Consider the following 25,196-nt stretch of genomic DNA (forward strand, 5'->3'; position numbering starts at 1 on the left):
CACTTAAGTTAGTTCATGATCTCAGGTGATAACTGATGAGTAATTACATCAGCAAATTACTTTTCAAAGCAAACAGTTTCTATTTTTTTTATCTGATGTTGGCATTCAGTAACTGAGTAATCACTCATCTCCACAGAGGCTGATTTGTCAGGTGTGAGTGCAACTATTTGGTTATGTCTCCTATGCAAATGTGATTGACATGTGTGTTTCTTAGGTCCCCCAACACATTAAGCCATGCAACTGGAATAGAGAGACCTAAGATCATTTTTCTTTATATTCCCTTATCATCAGCCTCTACAGAGGGATCTGCACAGGTTAGATCAATGGTCTGAGGCCAACTGTGTGAGACTGAAAAAGGCCAAGTGGTGTGCCTTGCCCTTCGGTCACAGCAACCCCCTGCAGCACCACAGGCTGGGGCAGAGGGGCTGGAAAGCTGCCCAGCAGAAAAGAACCTGGGGGTGCTGGTCAACAGCCGGCTGGGTAGGAGCCAGTGTGTGTCCAGGTGGCCAAGAAGGCTGATGGCATCTGGCCTGTATCAGCAATAGAGTGGCCAGGACCAGGGCAGTGATTGTCCCTCTGCACTCAGCACTGGTGAGGCCACACATGGAATGCTGTGCTCAGTTTTGGGCCCCTCACTACAGGAAAGATATTGAGGTGCTGGAACCTATCCAGAGAAGGGCAATGGAGTTGGTGAAGGGCAGAGTGAGTCCTACGAGGAGCAGCTGAGGGAGTTGGGGGCTCCAGCCTGGAGGAGACTCCAGGACAACCTGATCATTCGTTACAAGGAGGTGTGGTAGCAAGATTGAGGTCAGTCTCAGGAAACAAGTGACAGGACCAGAGGAGATGGCCCCAAGCTGCACCAGGGAAGGTTAAATTGGATATTGTGAGAGATTTCTTCATGGAAAGCATTGTCAAGCATTGGCACAGACTTTCCAGGAAGTGATGGAATCACCACCCTGGATGTGTTCAGAAGATGTGGATTTGGTACTTAAGGACACGGTTAAGCAGAAGAGTTGGCAGTACTGGGTTAAGAGTGGGAGTTGATCATAGAGGTCTTTTCCAGCCTTAATGGTTCTATGATTCTGACGTCAGCCACCCAAACTTCTGGTAGCTAAAGATTTAGATATTTATGAAACAGCACAATCCTTCCTTGCGGTTTGACTGTGTTATTTTTGCTGGCTAATGCTGGTCTGTATTAGAAGCCAGGAAAGTAGTTATCTTCTGAGGAAGAGAAATATTTTCTTGACACAAAATTCTTAATTCAATTTTACATTGGCAGATTCCTTTAACGGAGTGCTTTAAACATCTCCGTGCCATCTCTGCCCACTGCAGAGACGTCTGACAGCATCGGGCCGACATTAGCTCTCACTTCATCTTTCACCGGCAGCGGTGTTTCCATCTTCGGATCCGTGGGCCGCTAGAAACCAAGGCAGCAAAAGCCTGGGAGCCGCGCGTTTGCAGGAGATCACAAAAGAGAGGGCTCTGCTGTTCCGTGGAAGGCGGCAGATCCGGGCGGGCACCCCGAGGCTGCGCTACCCCCGCCGCCCGAGCCCGTTCTGCGGAACCGCCCGGCGAGCATTCGCAGCGTGCTCGGAGGGTGACACCTGCATTTCAGGAAAGACACCCCTGAGAGCCGCCTACTTCTGTGGCGTACAGATGCTTCCTCAACCCGCCCCTGCTTCACATACCAGCGTGAAGGAGGCCCGGCGGGCGCCACGAAGAGCAAAGCTGGGAAGGGCAGAGGCAGGGTCTGCAGACAGCTTCCTGAAACAGGGGGAGGTTGGGCAGAACCCGGCTGGGGGCAGAACCCGGCTGGGGGCAGAACCCGGCTGGGGGCAGAACCCGGCTGGGGGCAGAACCCGGCCCGGCCCCTTCGCTCCCGGCCCCTTCGCTCCCGGCCCCTTCGCTCCCGCCCCCGGCACCACCCCCGGCACCGCCGGGCCAAAGCCAGCAGCGGCCGCCAGGGGATGAGGTCCCGCCCCGCCCCCAGCCCCGCCCCCTTCCTGCGGGGCCACGTCACTCACGTTCCGCGGGCGGAAGTGACGTTATCCCGCCCGGCGGCCAATGGGCGGCTCGCGTGTGGCGGGTTGAGAGGTGAAAGATCAGGCGGGGCGGCAGGGAGATGGCGGTGCTGGCGGTTGCCGGGCGGGGGACGCGGGTTCCGTGAGGGGATGGCGAGGCGAGCGGCGCGCAGCGGCTGAGGCTCCCCCGCGCGCTCCTGTCGGTCGGTCCCATGAGCGGGGCGGGCGGTCTGGCGTGGCGCGCGCTGCACGCGCTGGTGCGCGCCTTGCTGTGCCTGCAGCGCGCGCTGCTCGCGTGCCTGCGCGGCCGCGCGGCCGCCGCCGCCGCCACCTCCTGCGCGCTCCTTGCGCCCGCCGCCCGCGCGCTCGGGTTCCGCGAGGCGCGCGCGGCCTGGCGGCGGCGAAGACCCGCGCGCGGCGGGGCGGCGCGCGGACGGCAGCGGTGGCGCGCGGACGGGCGCGCCCTGCGGAAGCTGCCGGTGCACGTGGGGCTGGTGGTGACCGAGGAGGAGCCGAGCTACGCGGACATGGCCAGCCTGGTCGTGTGGTGCATGGCCGTGGGCATCTCCTACGTCAGTGTCTACGACCATAACGGTGAGCGGCGGCCCGGGTGCCCCAAGTCCCCGTCCCGGGCGGTGCCCGCCCTGGGAGCGCCTCCTGGCGTGGAGCCGGAGGGCTGTGCTGTTCTGGAGTCCGGTGCTGGCCTCTCTGCTGCCGGCTCCTTTCCCATCCGCTGGAGCCGCTTGGCCACTGCGGAGTTCCTGTCCCTGGGGAGCCTGGGGAACGGCCCAGTTGCCCTTCTGGCCCAGCTCCTGTTCGGAATGACCCGGTCCTGCCTGCTTTCTAGAGGCTTGTCCGCACCCTTGGACTGACGGGAACTGCTGACATCTGAAAGTGTGAGGCAGGGACTTACACTTAGTTAGTAGGGAGGGCTGCCTGCTCTCACGAGTGCTGTTTATGAGCTAGGGCTGAACCTCCAGAGGTGAATGAATGAAAGTAACCTTATGTTTTCAGGTACTCCTGTATGAAGAAACAGGGTGGATGGATAGTTAAGCGCAAGTGCGTAGGTCTTGTGTGCTGTCTGTATTGTGAAATTAAACTGCATGATCTGCATCTGGTGCTGCTTGGTGTTTGAGTTAACTCTGAGCTGGTGCTTCTGGAAGCTCTGGTGTTTCTTCCTACCTTCTGTGTGATTTTATTTTTTACTGGGTCTCATGTGTAAGACCGTTGAACTCTGGCTCTTGCACGTATGTTAATTCCACGTCGCTAACTATCATAAAGATAAGCTCAGAGTTTGTATTTCGCATACTATGAGGAAATCATGGAACAAATCCAGCTTCTTCATACCTGTCCTTTCCTAGTAGGGAGCTAAAACCAGCCATATTCAAGATATTATTAGGAGAAGCTTTCTGTCCAGTTATTGAGCGATGATCTCTAACTCGTACTGGACAAGCTGTCAACTCAGAAGGGCTAACAATACATTACATGGACTGTGTTCTGCTTCTGTCCTCTGCAGATGAAAAAACTTCATTCTGAAGATCCCTGTGCTCTTGCTGTCAGGGGTGAGACTGTAGGAGACAGGGTTTAACTTGCTTTGAGCCACTTCCAGTGACTATATAGAGGTACCGTGCAGGTTAGGTGAACTGTGTAGGTTTATGCCAGGTTGGAGGTACAGTTGTCTTCTAGTACTCTTTCAGGAAATGCCCAACAGTGCATCCCACATAAGTAGGTGGAATCTTTTGTCATCAAGTGTGCAAAAGCATCTGAGGTATGCAAGCCTTTCCTTGAGCACAGGCATTCGTGATTTTAAAAATTTTTCACTTGTTTTAAACCATCGCCATTTGTAGTTCTGTTTCATGGTTGATCCTATGTGATAAAAGACTCAGACTTGACTTTCACTAAATTCTCTTAAGATCATTATGAGCAACTGGGCTTAATACCAGTCACTTAGCAGTTTAAACTGGCCATCTGTGCAGGGCTGTTGTGGAATTTGGTTATGTTGTATTTCAGAGGGAGAACGCTTCCTTGTTTGGAAGTCAAAGAATGATATAAAATACTTGCATAACATCTCAAGCACACAGACAATAGCACTTTCTGAAAAGTCATTCGTATGTTGACAGTTTTTACTCCCAACTTGGAAGGCATTCAACCAGGGGAAATGCTGCAGAGCAAACAGTACCAAGGAAGAGTGTTTCCCTCGTCGCTTGAAGAGAGACATTTTTTATTGTACGGGATCTTTTAACTTGTGTCAAACCTCAAGCTATGGGCTGTATTGACTAATATGTTATATATGTGCTTAGTTCCTTTTTAGATTCCAGCACTGTGCTTCACATATCATATGTATGAGAACTGAACTGAAGAACAGATAAAGCTGAGAATCATGTTTCTTGGTAGTCTTTGTTTTCCTCTTGCTTACTATGCAGCACTGAGGACTGAGAAGGCACCAGCCAATGCTGAAGTAGCCACTCTTGCTGAGCTCCTGTCTCACAGTAAGGAGCCAGAGCTGTAGCAGTGTCTGAAACATTATTTTTTGAAAGCCTGCTACTGCTTCTCCAGCATCTTTTGTAATTCAGTCAGAGCTAAGATTGACTGTTAGAAGACTAAATATGATGACCAGAAATTAAAAGGTTTTGTCCCCTGAAGAACTGAAATAACCTTGCAGAGCAATTGTTATTGCTAGCAGTTCAGAGAAAAAAAATCTTGGGTTATTTGCTGCTGTATCTATGTATTGTTTCATTCATTCTAAAGTTACATATGTAGATTGTTCACTTTTCTGTATTGGGAATTTTTTCTTTAGTTTGGTTGGTTTTGTTGTTTTAAGTGCAGGTTGTGTGATGAGTGGATTTTAGTTTTTCATTCTAAAGTTACACGTTAAGAAGTTTTGCTATCACCTCTGAGATCTGAAAATAGCTATTATCTCATGATTTCTGTATCAGAACATTTTTCGGCAGCTCGTTCTTCTGTTTGTCCTCTGATACTAGAATATGTTAGCTTAATTGCTAGCTTGATTTTCAGTTTGTTAGAGCAAAATTGAAGAAGGCAGATCAACCAAAAAATTTTAAATCCGTGGCTTTTGCCAAACTTCTGTGGTTGATGAGAATCGCCTGCCGTTACACATCATGTTCCACAGGTGTTCAGTGGGTTGTCCAGGATAGCAGCTGCAGCTGCTTTGTGCACAGCTGAGCTTTTTAGACTGACTTCAGCACAAGAGAGCAAGCAAGTTGTCATTCATACAGCTCTAGTGTATGCTTACTAGCTGGTAATAGCACATACGCTGCCTTTCTTTTGGTGCTAAGCTCCTTAGGGTGTCTTGATTGAGCATAAACCATTTCCAGATAGACTTGTCATTAAGTAGGATGTTGCAGCTGTTGCTAAATCTGGTGCTCAGTGGTGGTGGAGTCTGGAACCATAAGCATTAATACTGGTAGTGGTGAAGGTGAATAAAGTCAGGTACAACTTGCTCTTGTCAGTATTAGTTACGGTGTGCACTTGTTTTCCTCCACTCAGATGGTGAGTGGTGCTTTTGGACTGCTGGGCTGCTTTTGTGAGGGTTTGTGTTCATACTGTTGTACCAACTATTGATTTGTCAAAGTAGCCACTGATGCTGGCTGTAGTGGAGAAGGAAAACTAATTATGAGTGGTCTGGATCAGTGTTAGCTGTGGTGAGATATACCTTAATTCGTTTCTTTCCTTCACTGCATATGTGCAGTACTGAGATTGTTTTGAAGCCTTGTTTACAAGCATGGTCTTCCATGGTTGCCTTCTCTGCAAGAAACTGTGTGTCAGTTTTCTGCAGGATTAATTTCAAAATAGATCCTTAACTGCCCCTTCTATAGGAGGAAAGGGAAGCATGAAGTTCTTTACAGAAGTGCTAGATAAGCTATTTATTTGTTTATAGTAGGGAATGTCTATATTTTTTTACAGAATTGCCAAATAGAAGGTTGTTCATGTATTCTTCAGTGTCAAAATAAGTAGCTGCATTCCAGCTGACGCTTTTGTTAAGGCAACTTGGCTGTAGTTGTGTAGGGCCCAGAACTGAGACTTTCTCTGTTGCCTCAGCATGTTTGGAGGCCCAAGGTGACCTGGCTTTACTGCCTCTGGTGTGTGGAAGCACTTTCTCAGTTTTCTTTGATGTGCAGCATGACAAATCCATAATAAACTTAATGCTACTGTGCACACCTGGGTTAAATAATGCAAACTAAGATTTCAGGCTTTTGATCAAGAATTTATTTCTGTTGACTTCTGTATTGCTGGTCCTGTTACTTGGTGGAAACCCACCTGCTCTTCTCAAGACCTTATCTCTGAAGACATGCTGGACCCTTGTTGCCGTCAGAAAGGATTGATAATGTAATAGCACTTAAAATACCTTCTGGGAAGCAGAAGCCTTTTACTAGTGCTGTATGCTTTAACTTTATTTTGGTAGTTGTTTTGACATTTGTGAGAGCTTGATTGAGTGTTACTTCTCTGCAGCTTTCCTGATATAGTTTAGGACAAGTCTGGAGTGCTTTTTGGGAGCTTGCTGAATCTTGGCATTTGGGTACTTTGGACTCCTAGATAGATACTTCACACTGAATGTTTCTTAAAGCCTATAGTGTGACTATTGAAAATTTGGAGTTACTCATCCTGAGTTTATTAGCTTTCTAGTGAACTGCTTTGGAAGGATAGAGTATGCAAAAGAAATTATTTAATTAGCCCCGAAGTAGGCTTCTAGTCTCTTCTAGGTTACTTGATAGTTTAGCTGATTCGATCAATCCATAAAATCTTCTGGGTGTGTAGTGTGTTCATTTCACTGGGCAAGATAAATACATTGTGGTTTTATGTCACTGGAACACATGTGAGATACCAATATCGTACGGCATCTGCTCTGGGCCTTCACCCACCTGAAATTTTATGTTCAACAATTGTTTTGGTGTTGACTTAAGAGGAGTTCTCAGACCACTTTTATTAAAAGGGATAGGACTAATCTGTACAAAGTAATCTCTTAAAGGAATGGGAAATATGAAAGTGGTGTCTCTTCTTTCAATTGCTGATGAGCTTCTGTTCTCTTAGTGCAGAATGTCCCTCCAAGAAGAAATGTGGGAGGAATGGTCACCTATGAAGTTCTCAGTTCTAAGTGAGATTTTTTTGTTTGGTTAGTGCTATCTTAAATGACCTTAATCTGACTGAAATTTAGGTGACTTAAACTATGTTCAAACTTAGAGTACTTTATTTCTTAGGCTCTTGAAATAAAGGAGGTATTTGTTTGTAGCTTTCCATATCCTGTGAGGTCCAGTGTAATGGCTGTGCTTTCCTCCGTTATCAACCAGCTGATCCAACAGGATGTAGAGAAAAGTTGTTCATATATTAAACCAGTTTCTTGCATGTGCATTCTTTGAAGTGGCTTATTATTTGATGTTCTCAAAATGTTAATACTTGATAACAATTACAAGTTTTGATTGTTCTTTCCTTGTCAGCGCTGGGAAGTTGAGAAAGCAAATAACTGAAGTGTTATAGAGTTATGTTCTTTGCTAGACTTACACTTTGGTAAAGTATCCCCTTGCAAGGATGAGCTAACTCTTATTCTGTGTTTTACCAGATTCTGCTGCTTTAAAAAGCAGAGCAATTAAGAATGTTGAACTCTGAGATGCCATTAAGGCATTAACTGGTGGTAGCTGTGGTAGTCCAGTCAGACAAACAAATGGTTGACATCACTTGGTGTTTTTTGTGCCAGTTTTTCACTTCCAGTTCAAGATTCTTGTTACTTCTACACCTGCTTGCCTCTTAATTACCAACTTCATTTGTCATTATCTAACCCTAAAATGCTGCAACACCATGGTTGCAGGCAAAGAAGCATGGCTTGTAGATGCTGAGAATATGAGGAAAAGGTGTGTGCCCTGGAGAAGACCTGTGTAATGGAGGACTACTGCAGGAAGCTAAAACACTTCTGGTTTGCCTAAGCTCTAACAGCAGCAAGTGATCAACAGCATGCTTGGAGCTTATGTTGTAAAAACAAGTACTATCCCTGAAAACTGCTCACAAGTTCTCAGTAGTTAAAAGAAACAAACCACAATGGAGTGTTTAATACTTGTTGGCTTTGGGAAGTTTAGTACTTAAATACATGTAGTTCTTAGAACACTTCATTTGTGGGATTATACCCATTTGTACCAGCATGCAAAGGTTCCAGAATTCTGACTGAGCAAACGTTTCTGCTTTTCAAAATCAGACGGTCTTCTGATGAGAAATTATAGTGACAATTTCATGTTTGTGTTCCATATTAGAAACAGGAGTAGTGCTGCATTTCCTTTTTCATTTAATAGCAAACAGCTATTGTATTGCTAAAAATTTAGACCTTTGTCAAACTATAATTTTTTATAATGTTAAAATTACTTAGAGGACTGTGAACCAAATTGGAAGGTAGTAGTAAATCAGGAGTTAAGTTTGGCTACCTAGAAACACATAATTCTGTTACTGAGTTGGCCTACTCATGCACTTATCTGCTATATTTGTAATGTTTTAATTAAGCAACAGCATCTCCCAGAACTAACTTGGGTACATTTACAAAGTTTTTTTAAAAATGAACCTTCTGGTTGAATGGGGTTTTGAGATACTATAAGAGAAAGGAGAATATAGCTGAGTCATGGCCATGTAAAATTGTTCAAGTTGAATCTGAATTTGGCCTATGAATATTTGATTTGGCAGGACTGTGTTTGCAGTGATGTGCATTCAGAAGTCTCTTACGCACTGACTGAGAGACAAATGTTGAAGGAGTATTCCCTAATGCTGTTGGTTTTTAATTAAGATTTGAGTTAGTCTGACTTACTGCCTTGTGCTGTGCTTCAGGATCTTATCTCCAGGAAAACTGTGTATGTGTCAAGTTGATTGGTCAGTAGGAATTTAGGTGTGGAGGCCTTTCCAAGGCAAGGCATGCTGCAGTTGTATGGTACAATGATGCTAGCTTCCTATTTGTTAAACCACTATCCCAAGAGCCATACAGTCCCCAAGTTTGAACAACTGAGGGGGTGGATGAGATAAGAGCAGAATAGAAGGATGATACTCAGATAAATCTTAAGAACACATTTATTTAGGTAGCCTTCTGTATCTGTATGTCTTAAGGACCTTCACTTTGGAGCTGGGCTAATTCTATGATCTGATGTCTCTCTTTACTGAGAAGCAAGCACCTTGGTCAGTTCTTCTACTTGCTGTCCTCAATGTCTTAATTCACTTTAGAGCTGGAGTGTGGAGTCTTAAATTAGTTCTTCCAGTCTTTGGCAGGAATAGGCAAAAACCTTTCATGAGAAAGGATTTGATATGAGTGTTGGGTGGGAAAGGGAAAGAAGAGGAGCAGCTTCTTTTCCAGATTGGGAGCTTTTCCTAATTATGTTGCATGTTTTTTCTGGATATTGAACATAGATTTATTTCTTAAATCCAAAAGTGTATGGAAGTCAAGTAACTCTTAAAGGTAAGGCTCATGCAGCTTTGTACAGATCTTCCTTGAAGGGGGTGCAGGATTAGCAATTGCAGTGGCTGCACTGCTGCTGACCTTAGGAGTAAGGAAGACAATCTGTGCTAGCCCCAGCATGAAACAGACTGAGCCAAGCGGAGTTGTATCAAACAGTATTATTTAAAGCAGCATTCTCAATTTCTGTTATGTGTAAGTATATTCTAATAAGTGGGAGCACAAAGAGCAACAATTTAACTTCAGTTTAAACTTAGCAGTATTCTAACACGCTTTTTTCTGTGGAAGTTTGCGCCTTACCGTAACTTGCTTTTCTGTAAATACCTGAAATCAATTATGAGCATCACTGATGCTTATATAACAAAAAAAATAGTTGTTTTTTTTTTTTTACAGGAAGTATCCAGGATGAGAGGAAAAACAGATACTTTGCAACCTATTAAATCCTTTAATGAAGCCTGTAGAAAAGTTCTAATCCACTAGGTCTAAAGGCTAGCATATTAAATAAATGTATTATATCACTTCACATTGCAAACTAATTCTAGTCAGATCCTGTAGTCAGGTTGTGGTACTGAATCCTAGCCTGATCATAAAATTGCATATCTTTCATTGTCTTTTGCACTGTCTACACTGTAAGATTAGTGTATGGGCATTTTTAGATTGGTCAGCTGAGGTGTTTGACATAAGGTTTCTGAATGAAGTTCAGTAAAAACCTCTGAATACCATGTGGTAAAAGCATTATCCAGCTCCTGAGTGGATATGCCTAGCCATGCTTTTGGATTGTAAATATTTAAGCTGTAACATTTCGTTTTTACTGTGGCATTTAGTTGGAAATAATTGATTTATGTTTCTCAAAAGCTAGAATTTTAGTACAGGAACCCAGGTATGTTTGACACAGGCTTTTGTGATTTCCTGCATTCAAAATGTTTCTACCTTAAGTATATAAGTATAAAAAGGCCTTGGGGGACTGCATGAATTCCTTGAAGCATATAGCTTGTGAAATTCTCTTATTAGGAGATCCATGCTATTGAATGGCTTAAGAGTGGGCAGTTACTGAGACGTGAAATGCTGATTCAGTGGTGACTTGCTTTGTTACTTTGCAGCCTTAGGAATGTGGCAATAAGTGGTAGCAGACGTAAGCAGTGTGGGCATTAAAGAAATTTGATGTTAATCTGACTTGGTTGTTCTTTGCTGATTATTGCTTTCTCTATTCCTAGCATACTAAGGACAATTAATTAAGTCTTAAGCTATCTCTTATGCAGTTGCAACTTGCTTAAATCAGGCTGGGTGAAAGAAGAGCAAAAGCACATGAGTTATCTTTCCAAGGTCACTCAAATTAGTCATGTGCAGTAGCATTTGCTTTGAATTCTTACCCCCACTTGTGAACTCCAGTCTGAAACCAGTACTGACTAATTTTTTCTTCTTGCCTAGTGTCAGATTTATTTTGTAACACCCTTTGTAGGAGTTGGCTGACGTGCAACTTTTTTTTTAAAGGTATTTTCAAGAGGAATAATTCAAGATTGATGGATGAAATCTTAAAACAGCAGCAAGAACTCTTGGGACTAGATTGTTCAAAGTACACCAGGGAATTTGCAAATCACGAAAAAAGTGGTCAAGGTAAGATGAACTACAAGAGGGGCTTGGTGTGCCTCTATATTGCTGTATATCAATCATAAATCTGCTTTTACTTAAACATATTCCTGTGTATGGTGACCTTTTTCTTCATTAAGAACTGTTTATCAGAAAACATGCAGCCTTGCTGAGCTAGTATTAAACTTCCACTGGTGCTTATTTGTTCTTAACTACCAGCAAAGCACTGCTCTCTCCTCGCTGTAGTATCATTACTGGGTGGTCTGATCTTTCCTTCAGCCTGGCTTTTGTGCCAGGACCCCTTCAGTGCATCAGTATGCCTTCATTCCCCACTGTTTCAGTGAAATAAATTCTTTTGCAGAGAGTTGAAAAAGCACTAAAGTGTAAGGAGAATGATGTCAAGTTAACAATGTATGCTTCCATCTTCCAAGCATACCCCTCAAAGTGGGAAGGGGAAAGGGAAAGATCAAGACTGCTGGTTGTCATGGCAAGGTATAATGCCATCAGGAAGGTAAAGGGCACAAGTTAAAAAAATTAATTTGGTAATAATAGCTTAAGCATGTATTTAGATATGGAAAGCAGGTGTAGGTTTCAAAGCTGGTGTTCTTTATATGGTAGTGTCTGCTATAAGTACTCATTTACTCATCTGCTGCCTAAGACAAATGCTTGAAGTCTGTTCAAAATATAATAAATCACAGGCATGTATTTGAATCAAAGGGATGGGCTGATACAGCTCTCCTAACTGCAACTCATAATATTTAAGTAGGTCTTGTAAAAAAATACCTAAACAACCCTTATGTTTTAAGATCATCATAGTTCTAAGGCATATGAAAAGACTGCACAAGTTGTGATACATTTAGCTATGTTTAAAATGCTGCTTGCAAATTTTTCCTCCCCTATGAGAGCTGGCTGGATAACAAAATCCTTTGTGCCAGTTTAACAGTATAAAGTGTAATACTGTAATGTGAACTTACCTTATAAACAATTTAGCCTAAGATGCTAGCATTTATGTGGAAGAGCCCAGGTTTCATGCTATTTTTTTCCTATGAAGATTGAAGTAACCAGCAGAAAATGGGATAGACAGGCTATTAACATCTTCAACTCCAGCATATTTAGCTACACTTACCTAGGTTGGGATATTTGTGTTCACACCAAACAAACTACTGAAAGACTTCTCAGGCTTGCTGATGGAAGGAGAGCATTTAAATCTCAGGAACCTTTTGTGCTGGAAACTGTGAAAAGCAGAGGTGTTTTCTGTTCTCTTTATAAATTCTTCATTCCTTTTTAGAAGGCTTCACAGTCAGATCAGATGCTTCATGTTTTCAGCTGAACAAACTGACATCTATCCAATTTATTATTATCTGCAGTTCTTCACTTCTGAAAAACAGAATTGCATGTATTACATTTAGGGATACTGTTAAATATTTTACTGTTAGGCCATTTGATGTAAATTTACAAATCAAGCAATATTAAGGAACAATTATTTTCATTGTGGTAGCATTGGCTAGATGAACTGGGGGGTTTTAGGTGTTCTTAAGAATCTTGACTGTTCTGTGTGATCCTTTGCAGTCAAGTTCTGCAGTTTTAAGAAACGTTATTTTTAAGTGTCTGGTTATAACTATCATAAGTTTGGTATCAGCCTAAAGTGTTGACAGTTTGGTATTTAACCCACTTAACTTCAAGCCAGCTATAGTGCACCATCTGTGGCCTTCAGTTTCCCTGGCAAGTTTACCTCTTGGGTACCTTACCAGAACTGACAGTGATGCACGTCATGTAGGTCATGTAGTGTGAGAAGACTCTTGCTTCTCAATCATGTAGGATTAAGATTATTATTGTGAAATGTCCTCTTAAGTCACAGACATAATTACAGATGAATAGATGGATTCTGGACTGTTACCTTGTTCCAAGCTTCAGTGAATCAATCTTGGATCTTTACTGTAACTCTTGCATCAAGATACTGTGATCAGATTGTGGGAAGCCCCCATTTTAGTCACTGTCACATGAATGTACACCGTAGCTGTTAAAAAACCCCTTCTTCTAGGGTAGAAATTAGTTTGTTGGGTTTTTTTTTTCCTTTCCCTGAACTCAAGTTACTATCCAAGGACCTTTCTTCTCAGTGCTTTGCCTGACAGCATAAGAACCAATCCAAATTTCCTGGAAAACTACATTTCAAGACTGAATTAAACGCCCTTCTTGCAAGACTTCTCAAAGTTGTCTTAAGTTTGTGTTTTAGTAATACAGCAAATCCAGAAAACTCTTACCCACTTCTCTAAGAGATAGGAGGTATATCTGTGACTTGTTGTAATATATGAATTAAGCTACAAGTTACTTTCAACTGTGTCTGTGACTGTCTAAAGCATATGTAAAGCAATTATATTTCTGTTGCTTTTAAATTATGTTTTGTACTTTCAGTTTTAAATTGCCAATCTACATTGAAGGTGCTGTCTCCGGAAGATGGGAAAGCAGACATAGTCAAAGCTGCTCAGAACTTCTGTCAGTTGGTAGCACAGCAGCAAAGAACACATTCAGACCTGGATGTGATTATGTTAGACAACTTATTAAGTAGTAAGTATAATATGGAGGGGAAAGAGTATTCAATTCATAACAGTTTGGTAACTAGCGTATTTATTGCTTGGAATGTATGCATCTTGATGCTTAGTCTATCAGAGTAAGTTGTGATCATTGCTTTTAGGCTTCTGTTAAAAATTTCTTGCTTGTTTATTGCTTTTTGAGCTTTTTTTTTTTTTTAAGCAGGAATATTAAGCTAAATTGCAGAGTTTTGGCTTTTCAGAGTTTACAGCCTCCGTGGTATGTTCTGTAATGAGCTTTTTTAAAAAAAGTACTACAGGGATTGCCTAGAACTAGACTATTCTAAGTTAGGTTAACTTGCTGCAAGCATGGATGGGCAGAGTCTTTTCCAGATCTGGTTACAGTGATTAAAGCTGTTCCTGCTACCTGACGGCTACTGAGTGGAAATAATAGAACAGTTGCTGTTCTCTTGCTGCTCTGTAACCCACACTAGCTTAGTTGTCTTCATTACTAATTCATGCAGATTACTGATTCTGCACTGAGATGTGTGGCTACATGCAATAGCTCTGAAAAGGGCAGGACTGCTCTGGTATCACACCTGGGAGAAGAAGTTTAGAATTAGCATCCACTTTTCTAGTGGTACTATAGAGCTATAATGAGTTGCTCAGCTTGCTTAGGTGATCCATGCATGTTAATTGCAGCTGTAATTAGCTTAGCAGGGTTCGGGTTTGATTGCACACTTGAACTTGGATGCCTTAAGGCACATTATTGTAGTGTGGTTCCCATTAATTGGACTTTAGAGAGCAATCTCTTCTTTTCCATGTGTCTGGTCAGCTGAATTGTTTTGTGGATGGACTTCCATGGCAGTTTGGACACTTAACTTCAAACCAGATTCCTTTCCTTTTTGTCAGCATCCTGCTATAATGGAACTATTAAATGTATTTAATAAGGCACCTGAAGAAGAACTTAGGACATCTATCCTGTTATATCCCAAAGGCAGTTAAAGGAAATAAACAACTGCTTCTTCAGAACAGTCACTAATGTAATGGAGGACTGGTGACAGTTGTTACCTGTGGTGTGCATTTTGGCCAGTGATATTTAACTGCAGGTTTTCAAACTTGTTGGGGATCTTCTCTCTGGATAAATTAAAAGTATTAGGTCCATTCTTAAAATTAGTGGGTTTATTTTTGAAGTATTGCATGCTAGCTGAGCGCAGAAAGAGATCTAATCTGTCAAAATTATGAACTTTGAAGCAGGCTGCTTCATGTATGTGGCTAGTAATTAAGGTTAATATCTGTAACTAGTCCTACTTATTAATTTGTTTACTTAATGTTTAGAACACTGTTTGAAGTGAAGTATTCTTTCATGACTTATTTAGCAGCAGTGTTTTAAGCTTTGCTTTACTTGTAGGCAAATTTAGTTTGCGTGCATTTTTAATGGAACAGTATTGAAGTTAAGCATCTGTGCATTACTGTTTTGAGAGCATGTTCTGAATATATATACTTGAGTAGTTATACTCTTAGAGTTTGCATTCATGGTGTCTTATGTAAATCTCTGGGGGTTTAAATTTTGATTTTTAAATACCTGTTAATGTAGTTTTTAAACCTTTTGTTCATGTTTAGGGTGCAGTTTTTGAAGCCTAGTCCTAAAATGGTATGATTCTGGCTTGTCATGTTGCTTTTCTTGTTCTTAATTCAGTCATGCACTTAATTCTCACAGCTTGAGTTGTCTGCAGTGTAAGAGTATTTTCTTCTGAGCAATGCCTCAGCTAACCAGCTTGTTTTCAGAAAAGTAGGTGCCAGCTGCATTTTAATATTGCCTCTGCTTGCTGTCTGTCTGCCTTCCAGCAAAGAACATGACTATCAACTAAGGCTGCTCGAGTTGCCCTGTAAAATCTATATGGAGAAGAGAAGGGGTAGAGTTATCAGCTCTAAAATTACTTCATGTTCCCCTTGCAGAACTCCTGACTTAGAAGGAATATTGCCAGATTCCCATCCTTTGTGTACAAGTCTTTTGGGCCTCTTTTGTTTTTTAAAGTCTGCTCCCAAATTCTTTTATCCTGTGTGTGATAAACTTGACTGCTGTAACTCTTGCAGCTCTGAGGGAACTTCCAACTCTAAGTTATCTGTAGTGCTGCTACATTTAGGTAGAGAAATGTATGCAGAGTGTAAAGCACATACTGTGTGTTTTAGTAGGCTGTTCTGACAGTAATACTACAGTGTGCATTTTCATTTTCCTTCAGATAGGAACCAGAAGGAAGTGTTAGCATTAATTGGGCTCTCTGAAGGTCTTTTCCTGTTTGAAAAGCGATTGCAGTATTGAAGATCCTGCTGCTGTACCAGCTGAGGAGTACTCAGCTACTGAATCAGCTGATGAGTAAAGCTCTCCACTTCCTCCAGAGTCCCCACTTCTAAGTATTCACTGCTTCCCTGCAAAGCCCTTTCATACTCGTGCTAGCTTCTGAACACAAGTGGCTTTTGCATTGCAGTTTTTCTCTTAACTTTGTGGTGAGATTTGGACCATGCCACAAGACATTCCTATCTAAAAGCTTCATCCTTCCTTAGAAATGCACATGCTTGGGAAAATAGTTTCTTTACCTCTGGTAAAAGGTTTCATCACTATTGAGGTGATTCAGTGGGGAAGGGAGGATGTGAGCTTACTGAAAAATCTCCAGCTTCAGTTTGAAAATCTGGGCGAAGAAAAATCTGTCCTTAGTTTTCTTTTCTGTTATTCCAAAGTTAAGTTCCTCTACAACTAATGTGAAAATTGTAAAAGGCTCTTGACTGCTTTTGTGTAGTAGGGTGTTTTTTTGTTTGGTTTTTTTTTTTTTTATTTAAGCAAGCAAGGAAAGAATTGAGAAATGATGTTGGAAGTTTGGAGCAAGTAGGCTGTATTAAAATTTTATCTGCTAAAGGTAGTCATTACCCAGTATAAGCACTGTTGCACTTAACCTGCAGAATTGGTGGATAGTGACAAGAAATTACCTGCAATAATCATGACTGATGGCAGCACTACAGAAAAACAGGTTTATAACTGCTGGAATGCTTTTCAGATGAGCTAGGTAGGTGCAAGAGGAGCAGTTCAACTTCTTGGGTCCCCTTGGGGTGCTCTACTGGTTTTCATATGTTGCTCTAATGAAGTTGCTAGAATTAGCAGGAAAAGCTGGTCTTAGACTGCTCATTCTAAGCCTATTTCCTGTCTGTCAATTTTAGCCTGGAGTAGCTTAGGCACTGCAGAAGTGTATGGAAGGGAGATGGAGGCAGTGGTTTTTTGTCACTGTCTTCAGACTCAGAAGATGAGTAGCATGCTCTCATAAGGGAAATAACTGGCTGGAGTTTTAAGGTATGGATAGTAAGAGTGTGGGCACCTAGTGGAATTCATCAATATTATCTAGCTCTGCCCTAGAATGGGTCAGGTTGTCCACACAGTACCAGAAAAAAGACATGCTGCCCTGTTATTACTCATCTCACCAGAAAGATGCCAGCTGCAACAGTGTCTTTGAAATTTTATAGTAAGTTGGTTTTAAAATTTCTGCCATAGTTTTATACTGAGAAAGAGGCAAGTCATGTAACGAAGTTATTTTTTTTCTTGATGGTCTGTAGTACCAAGGTGTTCTGTGAAACTTCCCTAAGCTGCTTTTTTTTGTGTGTGTTAACAGTCCTTTTACTCTGCTTGTTTGCAGCTCCACATAGTTAAGTAAGGACTGTAGTAGGTAGAGTCAGGGTACAGCATGTTCTGTGCTACTAAAATCAGGTTTGCCAAGACAAAACTAGAAAAAGTCAGATGCAACAGCGTTGTTAAGGTTTGCTGTTACTCAAAACAATGTAACTGTTCCTGTTGCTTCCATAGAAAGCTACCTGAAAACTTTGAAAACTACCTGACATAAAAATAAGAGTCCAGCTGGGCTTGCAGTGGCTGCCTAAGCTTTTGCTCAGTTGGTCATTCTGGTGTTGCAAGACCAGTCTGTCCTCCTGGGCTTTTAATTGTTAACTTGTCCTTGGGACCTTCATTTTGGAGAAAAAAAAAAAAGGCATTTAGTGAAAAAGCATATGCCTTAGGATTTAGAGCTGAAACAAATCCTCTGATGAATTTAATAAAACCTAATGTAATTTGTTATTACAGGTACAAATGGATTTCCTGATCCTGATTTAGTCTTGAAGTTTGGTCCTGTGGACAGCACATTAGGATTTCTTCCGTGGCACATCAGACTGACAGAAATCATGTGAGTTGCTCATAATGTTGTGAAACACACTGGAATAAAAAATATCTAGCTAAATAAGCCTTTATGACGTAACTTATGAAACTGGCCAAAAGAGGAGATCCAGCTAAACAAGTGTCTGGAGATTGATTTGAGTATATTTTAAAATTATTAAATAAAACCTGTCAAACATTCATTGTTGGTTTTTTAGCCCTGACTAGGCAACAGCAGGCTTCATGCCTCAGCTTTAAGGAACAGCTTCTGTTACCACCTAGTCTGTGGTCCAGTCCCGTTTGACAGTGTTCCTTACATCAGTGTTGATTCTCTGTGGCTTACAGGTTTCTGACCAGGAAACTAAGGATTCAAGGGAAATGGGATAGTACAAGAAGATCACACCTATGGATTACTTTTTGGTTTTAGTAATAACTGAGCTAACTGGGTTTGAACTTCTTAAATCCAATGGCTTTTATAGTGCACTGAAATGTGTGGGCACACCTGTGCTGCTCCATCTTTTCACTGATTTGAAGGGCCCTGTGTGCTCTTATGGGAGGCTTTGGTTTTAGAGGGTGAGTGGTTTAGTCGTTACAGTTGAGTTAGAATAATCATGTCAAGAACAGCTTCACAAGGTTACTCAGACTGTAGCTTGTTTTTAATGATATGCCTGAGTTGCTGTATGAATAGTGTGGTGTTCATAAAAGCTTATTTTTAACATGTTTGTAACTTGCTTTCTCAGTTCTTTGCCTTCCCACCTAAACATCAGCTATGAAGACTTTTTCTCTGCCCTCCATCACTATGCAGCCTGTGAGCAACGCTGGGGAAAGTGACTTTGGGCTGAGTGCATGGAGTGAGGCTTTCTGTGGGAAGGAACTGATGTCTGTTTACAAGCACCTGTGACCCATAAGTCTGGTTCATAGTCCTTTCTTAATTTATCAAAAAAATTCAATAAAGTGTCTTACCTTTCTAGAGAGTCTGTGTGAATGAGTGAGAATCTATGGGGAGGGGAATTCACAGATGTCCTCTTTGAAAAAGACAATTACTAAAAACAAAGCTGAATTGCCCTCACTTTGACATTCAAGTGTCAAAATGAACATGTAAGAATTAAGTGTCATGAAATCTACAGGACAGTGTAAATAGGAGTTCCGTGCACTGAAGATCCTTAAAACCAAGAAAGAACTCCTGTCTCTGTTTCTTAATTCTTCATGGTCAGGCATTTCAGAGCTAATGGTTTATCTTTGGATATATTTTCTATGTAATATGTGAATTCTAGAGAAGTTGGTTTTGTTAACTGGAAATAGAGACTGCAACTTGGCTGAGATGACTAAGCCAGCTGTAGGTGTTAAGTTCTAGAAATACTGAGAAGATTCCATAAAAAGGGATGGAAGCTTCTATGGTAAGTGGATTAGGCAGTCTGTGTTGCACTATCCAGGTTTTTTTTTTTTTTTTTTTTGTTTTTTTTTTTTTTGTTTGTTTGTTTGTTTTTTTTTTTCACATGATGGAGTGAAAATATTCCTTCACCCCTAAGTGAATGCAACATGTCTCAGCATCAGGTCAGTTCTCTATTGGGAATAAGCATAAGCAGTACGATGTGCTGTTTGCATACCTGTTCTCCCCATAACACGCTCACTCAAGGTAACAAGCAGGATAAGGCTCTGGCATCATTTGCTGAAATATTTGAAAATGGGCTGAGTCTGCTTCCGTGGCTAAATGTGATTTGCTGCTTGTACTTGTGTGCCCAGCAAGGGAGTCTGCTTAAGTCTTTTGTTATTTTTACTTATTCTCAACTGAGCATTACCAGTTTGAATGGGACGAAGCGGACAAAGAAGGAAGATGAAATGAAGCTGCCCTACACTATTTCAGCACTGAGATAACTAGAGATACTGGCTAAATGGTCTTCATCGTGGACTGGCCTATTTGAGTTACATTCCCATTGTTGGAAGCAGTTTAAAATTGCAGGTTTATGGCTGCATTTGGACAAAGCAATATCTTTAGATCTGTATTACTGGAGACAAACATTAATACTGCAGCCTTCTGCCCTGCAGGCTGGAGAACTGTTGAATGCTTCATTCTGGAAGTGTTTCCTGTTTCCCCTCTCCTCCACTCTTCAAACTGAGCCTGGCTTTATCTCCTTTGGAATAGCCATGTCACTAGAAGGAAAAACAACTGTTCTTAAAAGGGAATTGCCAGATTTAAAATGAATGTCTGCCTCATTATGAATGGTGTATGTTAACCTGTTGTTGCTTGATGTAGTGTTATAAAGCAGATTGCATAAACTGTTAGCTGCGGTTTTTCATAATACTAAGGTTAGATTGCAGTTAAAAAAAGAGAGCTGTGGTCTGCTTTATCTCAGAAAAGAGTGATGGATATTCAGTAAATTAACTAAGGGTTTTGACATAAAATAAGTTTCCATAGGAGCTGGAATACTTGGAGTACACTTTGTAGACTGGTCTCTTTTGTGTGCCAGGTCCTGTGTTGCGAAGAAGGTGAACAGTTGTGCAGTGTTTCCTGGGCTCTGTCATTGACATGGGCAAGTTTTCCCATTTAGTGTTAAGTTCAACTTCTTTGTGGGGAGTGGGTAGCCTGTTGAAGGATATCTGGAGTATTGATGTTCATCTGTAATATGAATTATTTCATTAAAATGCAAGGTTGTGTTCACGTTTGGATATGTAAGTGTTACTGTGTCACTGAAGCAGTTCTGGTGTTGGTGGTAATGGGAAAAGCTTAGTTTAGCCCTCCAAAATAGATTTTTTTTTATATTTGTATCAAACTGCCAAAGAATACTTCTGAGTTCCCTCAGTTCTCAAACTTCTGCATAACTCAGCTAAAAAGATATGTTCAATATTGGAAACAGATATCAAGGCCTAGAATTTGTCTACAGAGAATTGCTTATAAAACTAAAATGATTAGTTCAGCTGCATTTGATTCAACTTAAATCTCTTTTGATGGCTAGCTTAATTGTGAATTAAGTGTTCCTCCTGGAATTAATGTAGTTGAACTAATCCACGTTATCACTTAGTTGGGATTATTTTACTGTCCCTGTGTGGGCAGTCTTCAGTGAGGTGTGCCAAAAGCACTGTGCATATCCACAACTTGATCTCTGAATGTACATCCTTGCCCTTAGCACCTCTCCCCAGTTTGTTCTATGTGAAGGTCTGTGCTATCGCTGTGACATGTTTGGGTACCTGTACATAATGTGTAAAATGAGTTTTTATTATTAGGGAATTGATCTATTGAACTTTATTATTGAAAGCTGAATCTGTAAAACAATAAATCAATAAAAGACTATAATCTTTCTACAGGCTATGGTGATGCATGAATACTTTCGGAAATTTGGCTGGGGCACTGTAGCCTGATTCATGTTACTACATCACTGGGGCAATACAAATTCAAATGTCGTTTTCTTTTGTGCTCTTCTTTAATTGCTTTCTGGAGTGTAAGAACTGGGTAAATTTTTCATCTACCACTTCTGATTTCTTAGATGCTTTTATGAGAGCTTTCATAGTAAAGCATTTACTGTAAAAATATTTGATAGTCCTGGGAACTTGGTAAACTTATTCCTGACTACTAAAAAGCTTGCTTTCTCTCCCTGCTGCTGAGTCAGTCCAGAGCCATGAGCTGTGCTGGGCATCCTACCAGCCCTGTTGTGGAGCAGGGTGAAATAAGGGTGTGGTTTGGAAGAAGCTTCTGCAATCTGAGTGATGCCTGGATGTTGAGCAGGAAAAGGGGAAGCTTGAGTTGAGGTGAGTTTTGAAACTGTGCTGGGAATCATCGTGGCAAGCTGACCTTGAGCCAGCCTACAGCAAAGGCCAGCAGGCTGTGTTAGGAACAGTGTTGCTGGCACATCGTGGGAGGTGATCCTTTCCTGTCAGATCCAGTGAGACATCTGGAGTGCTGTGTTCAGAGCTGGGCTTCCTTGGTACAAGAGAGACACAAATTTAGTAAACCTAGTCCACCGAGAGGCTGTGATGATTAGGTGGTGGAGCATCTGTTGTACAAGGGGAGGTTGAGAGTTGGAACTTCTCAACCTGGAGGAGGCTGAGGAGGGACCTTACCAACATGCAAATGCATGATGGAAGGGGGAAGTAAACCTAGCCAGGCTCTTCTTGGTGGTGTTTACTGGTAGGCTGAGAGCCCATGGGGCAAAATTGAAATACAGGAGAATGTTGAAACATGAGAAAAAACTTTTCCTATGAGGTTGGTGTTGGGGGTTGGTTCTTTCCCTTCTCCCTCTGTGGAGTTTTCCCCATTGTCATGCTAAGATACCTGTTGACTGGGCCCTGGTGACAAGGGGGAGGGGAGAGAAGAGGGAAACCCCTCGAGATTGAAACAGCCAGAAGAGGAAACGGAAGGCTCTGGCTTGGCCTATTTCCCCCGTGGAGTTGGGACGAGAAGGACGATCGCTGCCTCTGTCCTATCCCTGCCATCCCAGTATTGGGAGCCATCCTCACTGCTGTCAGACCCTGCCCTGCTGCCTTCTCGCTGTAACCTGCCACCATCCAGCACTCTGCTGAGCACTGGGACCCACACCGTGAGCGGAGGGCTCTCTCTCCATCTCTCTCTCTCCCCCTGGGACAGCTCTGCCATCACCCCCAGCCCTCCTGCGGCTCTGCGGGACCCGCCCGAACTGCAGCTCAGGGAAAAGGTGCCTGCAGCCAAAAAACACTGGGACTGAGTTACTGTTCTGTTTGTGGGTAATTTCATAGCTGTTGTTGTTCTTGTTTGTTTTGTTAGATATACTAGTAAAGAACTGTTATTCCTATCCCCATATCTTTGCCTGAGAGCTCCCTTTATTTCAAAATCATAATAATCTGTAGGAAGGAAGGATCACATTTTTTCACTTCAAAGGGAGGCTTCTGCTTTCCTTAGCAATCACCTGTCTTTCAAACTAGGACAGATTTTGGCCGCCCAATGTGAGGCCCGAGGGCATTGAGAGGAAAGGGTGAAAAAGGAATAACAGTTCTTGAGTTACCTCAGTTTTGTGTTAGGTGACATCATGTTGTCCAGCTTACTGTGGTTTGGGCTCCGTGTGGCCACAGCTTTATCTCTCTCATTTGCAATCCCTTACTTGAACATGGGTCCTATAACTCAGGCTACTGTAACTATTATCCAGTTCATTTTGTGGGCTGATAATGTGAGAAATTAATAGATTTTTAACTTCCTCTGGAAGGTGGGTACATGGATTCAGGGCTATCACACTCTGTGTTTTTGGGGTTACTTTAATAATGGTACATACTGTGAGGATATGACACCAGGAAAAATTTTGTCCCAACCACTTACACAGTTTTCTCGGTCTGCTCCACCAGTTTTTGAAGGGTTCAAATCTCTTCTAAGTGGTAATGATATCATACAGTGGCTGACATTGCTAATAGGCCTTGCAAACCTTTTCTATTTAACATTCTGAGATGAGGGGAGACTGACTTGGATGACAACCCTGATATGTCCCCGTAGAAATAGGGATTCTGCCCCAGAGACTAAGGATTCTGCCCCAGAGCCTGACCCTGCCCCAGAGCCTGCCTCAGAGAGGAACCACCCAGAGTGGGTGGGGTTTCTAGTGAAGGAGATGGGCCAAATGCTGAAGGAGTACCTTTCCCCAGCTCTTGAGAAACTCTCCCCCTGCCTTAAAGGGGGAGAACCTGATGGTGCAGCAGTGGAACCCACAACTGTTACCTCTCTCCAGGTTCCAGCTGAACTGCAAGGGCACTCACAGCCAGCAGCAGTTGCCCCTGTGGAAACTAGGAAGTCTAGGGTGAAAACAAAGCCACCTAGATAGTAAGGATCAGAAAGCAGGGCCCTCACAACCAGCAGAGGAGCCAAAGGTTGAAATCATCACCAAGTCCCTGTCATACGAGTCTCCGTAATCTGCGTAAAGATGTTGTACAATGGGGCCGTGAGGCTTTTACAACGTGGTTATTGCGGGTCTGGGACTTTATGGGTACAGGTGTGCAGCTGGATGGTACTGAGGCAAGGAATTTGGGACCCCTAACCCAGGACTCAGGTGTGGATCAGGTATTTGTAAGGAAGCCAAGCCTCCTTTCCCTCTGGGAGCGGCTTTTAATGAGTGTAAGAGAGAGGTTTGTCCATAGAGAGAGAATGCAGAACCACCACCATAGAATGCACTGGAAGACCGCTGAGGAGGGGATCCAACAGCTGAGAGAAGTGGCAGTACTGGAGATACTCTTTGGGAGGGGTGGACAACACGACAATGACCCCAACAAGGTCAGGTGCACAGGGCAGATGTTGTGGAATCTCGCACACCTGGGGCCATCTCAATACACCACATTTATTGCAGCCATTAATGCTGAAAACAACCAAGAGAGAGTGGATTCTGTTGCCAATAAGCTCAGAAATTTTGAGGGTATGATCAATGGCTCAATGCAGGCTCAGATTTCTGCTGTAATTAGGGAACTTAAAGAGGAGTTTAAGGAGGAGATAAAAGGGATGAGGGGGGAGATGAGGAAGGTCAGTGCAGCACCAGTGCGAGTCACAGATGCCAGAGTTAGAGCCCAACATCCCCCAGCTAGGGAGAGAGGATATACCCCACCAACTGACCTGTGGTTCTCTCTGTGTGACCATGGGGAAGACATGAGGAGGTGGGATGGGAAACCCACTTCTGCCCTGGCAGCGCGGGTGCGTCAACTCAGGGAGGGAAACACTAACTAAGGGAGCTCCACTAAAGTGAAGGTAGCCTCAACTTCCCATAACCAAGATGCAGGGTATTACAAAAGGGAGGATGATTTGTCAGATCCCCTTGAGGGAACCTCCACTACATATGCCCAGGGAAGAAATAATGAGTGCTAGAGGGGCCCTGCCTCTAGCCAGGGAGAGGCACGGGAAAACCGGGTCTTCTGGACAGTGTGGATCCAATGGCCTGGCACATCAGAGCCACAAAAACATAGGGCATTAGTTGATACTGGTTCACAGTGCACCCTAATACCATCAGAACATGTTGGGGAAGAGCCTGTTTCTATTGCTGGGGTGATGGAGGGATCACAGGAATTGACTTTGCTGGAGGCTGAGGTGAGCCTGACTGGGAAGGAGTGGCAGAAACATCCAATTGTGACTGGCCCAGAGGCACTGTGTATTCTAGGCATAGACTTCTTCAGGAGTGGCTATTACAAAGACCCAAAGGGGTTCAGGTGGGCTTTTGGAATAGCTGCTGTAGAGGCAGAAGGCATTAAGCAATTGAACACCTTGCTTGGACTGTCAGAGAGCCCATCTGCAGTGGGACTCCTGAAGGTGAAGGAGCAGCAAGTGCCAGTTGCAACCTCGACAGTGCACTGCTGGCAGTACAGGACAAATCGAGATGCCGTGATCCCCATCCACAAGATGATCCGTGAGCTGGAGGGCCAAGGGGTGGTCAGCAAAACCCACTCACCCTTCAACAGCCCCATCTGGCCTGTGCGCAAGTCTGATGGAGAATGGAGATTGA

General features: G+C 42.8%; 1 protein-coding gene across 1 annotated transcript; it reads left to right on the forward strand.

Annotated features, from left to right (window-relative positions):
* The first annotated feature begins 2,233 nt into the window (after nt 1-2,233).
* On the forward strand, nt 2,234-18,735 carry NUS1 (NUS1 dehydrodolichyl diphosphate synthase subunit). The gene is made up of 5 exons (XM_062488753.1): nt 2,234-2,615; nt 10,948-11,070; nt 13,456-13,608; nt 17,695-17,794; nt 18,504-18,735. Exons 1-5 carry the CDS (start codon nt 2,234-2,236, stop codon nt 18,592-18,594), a joined length of 849 nt encoding a protein of 282 aa, XP_062344737.1. The 3' UTR covers nt 18,595-18,735.
* The last annotated feature ends 6,461 nt before the right edge of the window (nt 18,736-25,196 follow it).

The sequence above is a fragment of the Cinclus cinclus genome, chromosome 3 (assembly GCF_963662255.1).
Source record: "Cinclus cinclus chromosome 3, bCinCin1.1, whole genome shotgun sequence".
Classification (NCBI taxonomy): domain Eukaryota; kingdom Metazoa; phylum Chordata; class Aves; order Passeriformes; family Cinclidae; genus Cinclus; species Cinclus cinclus.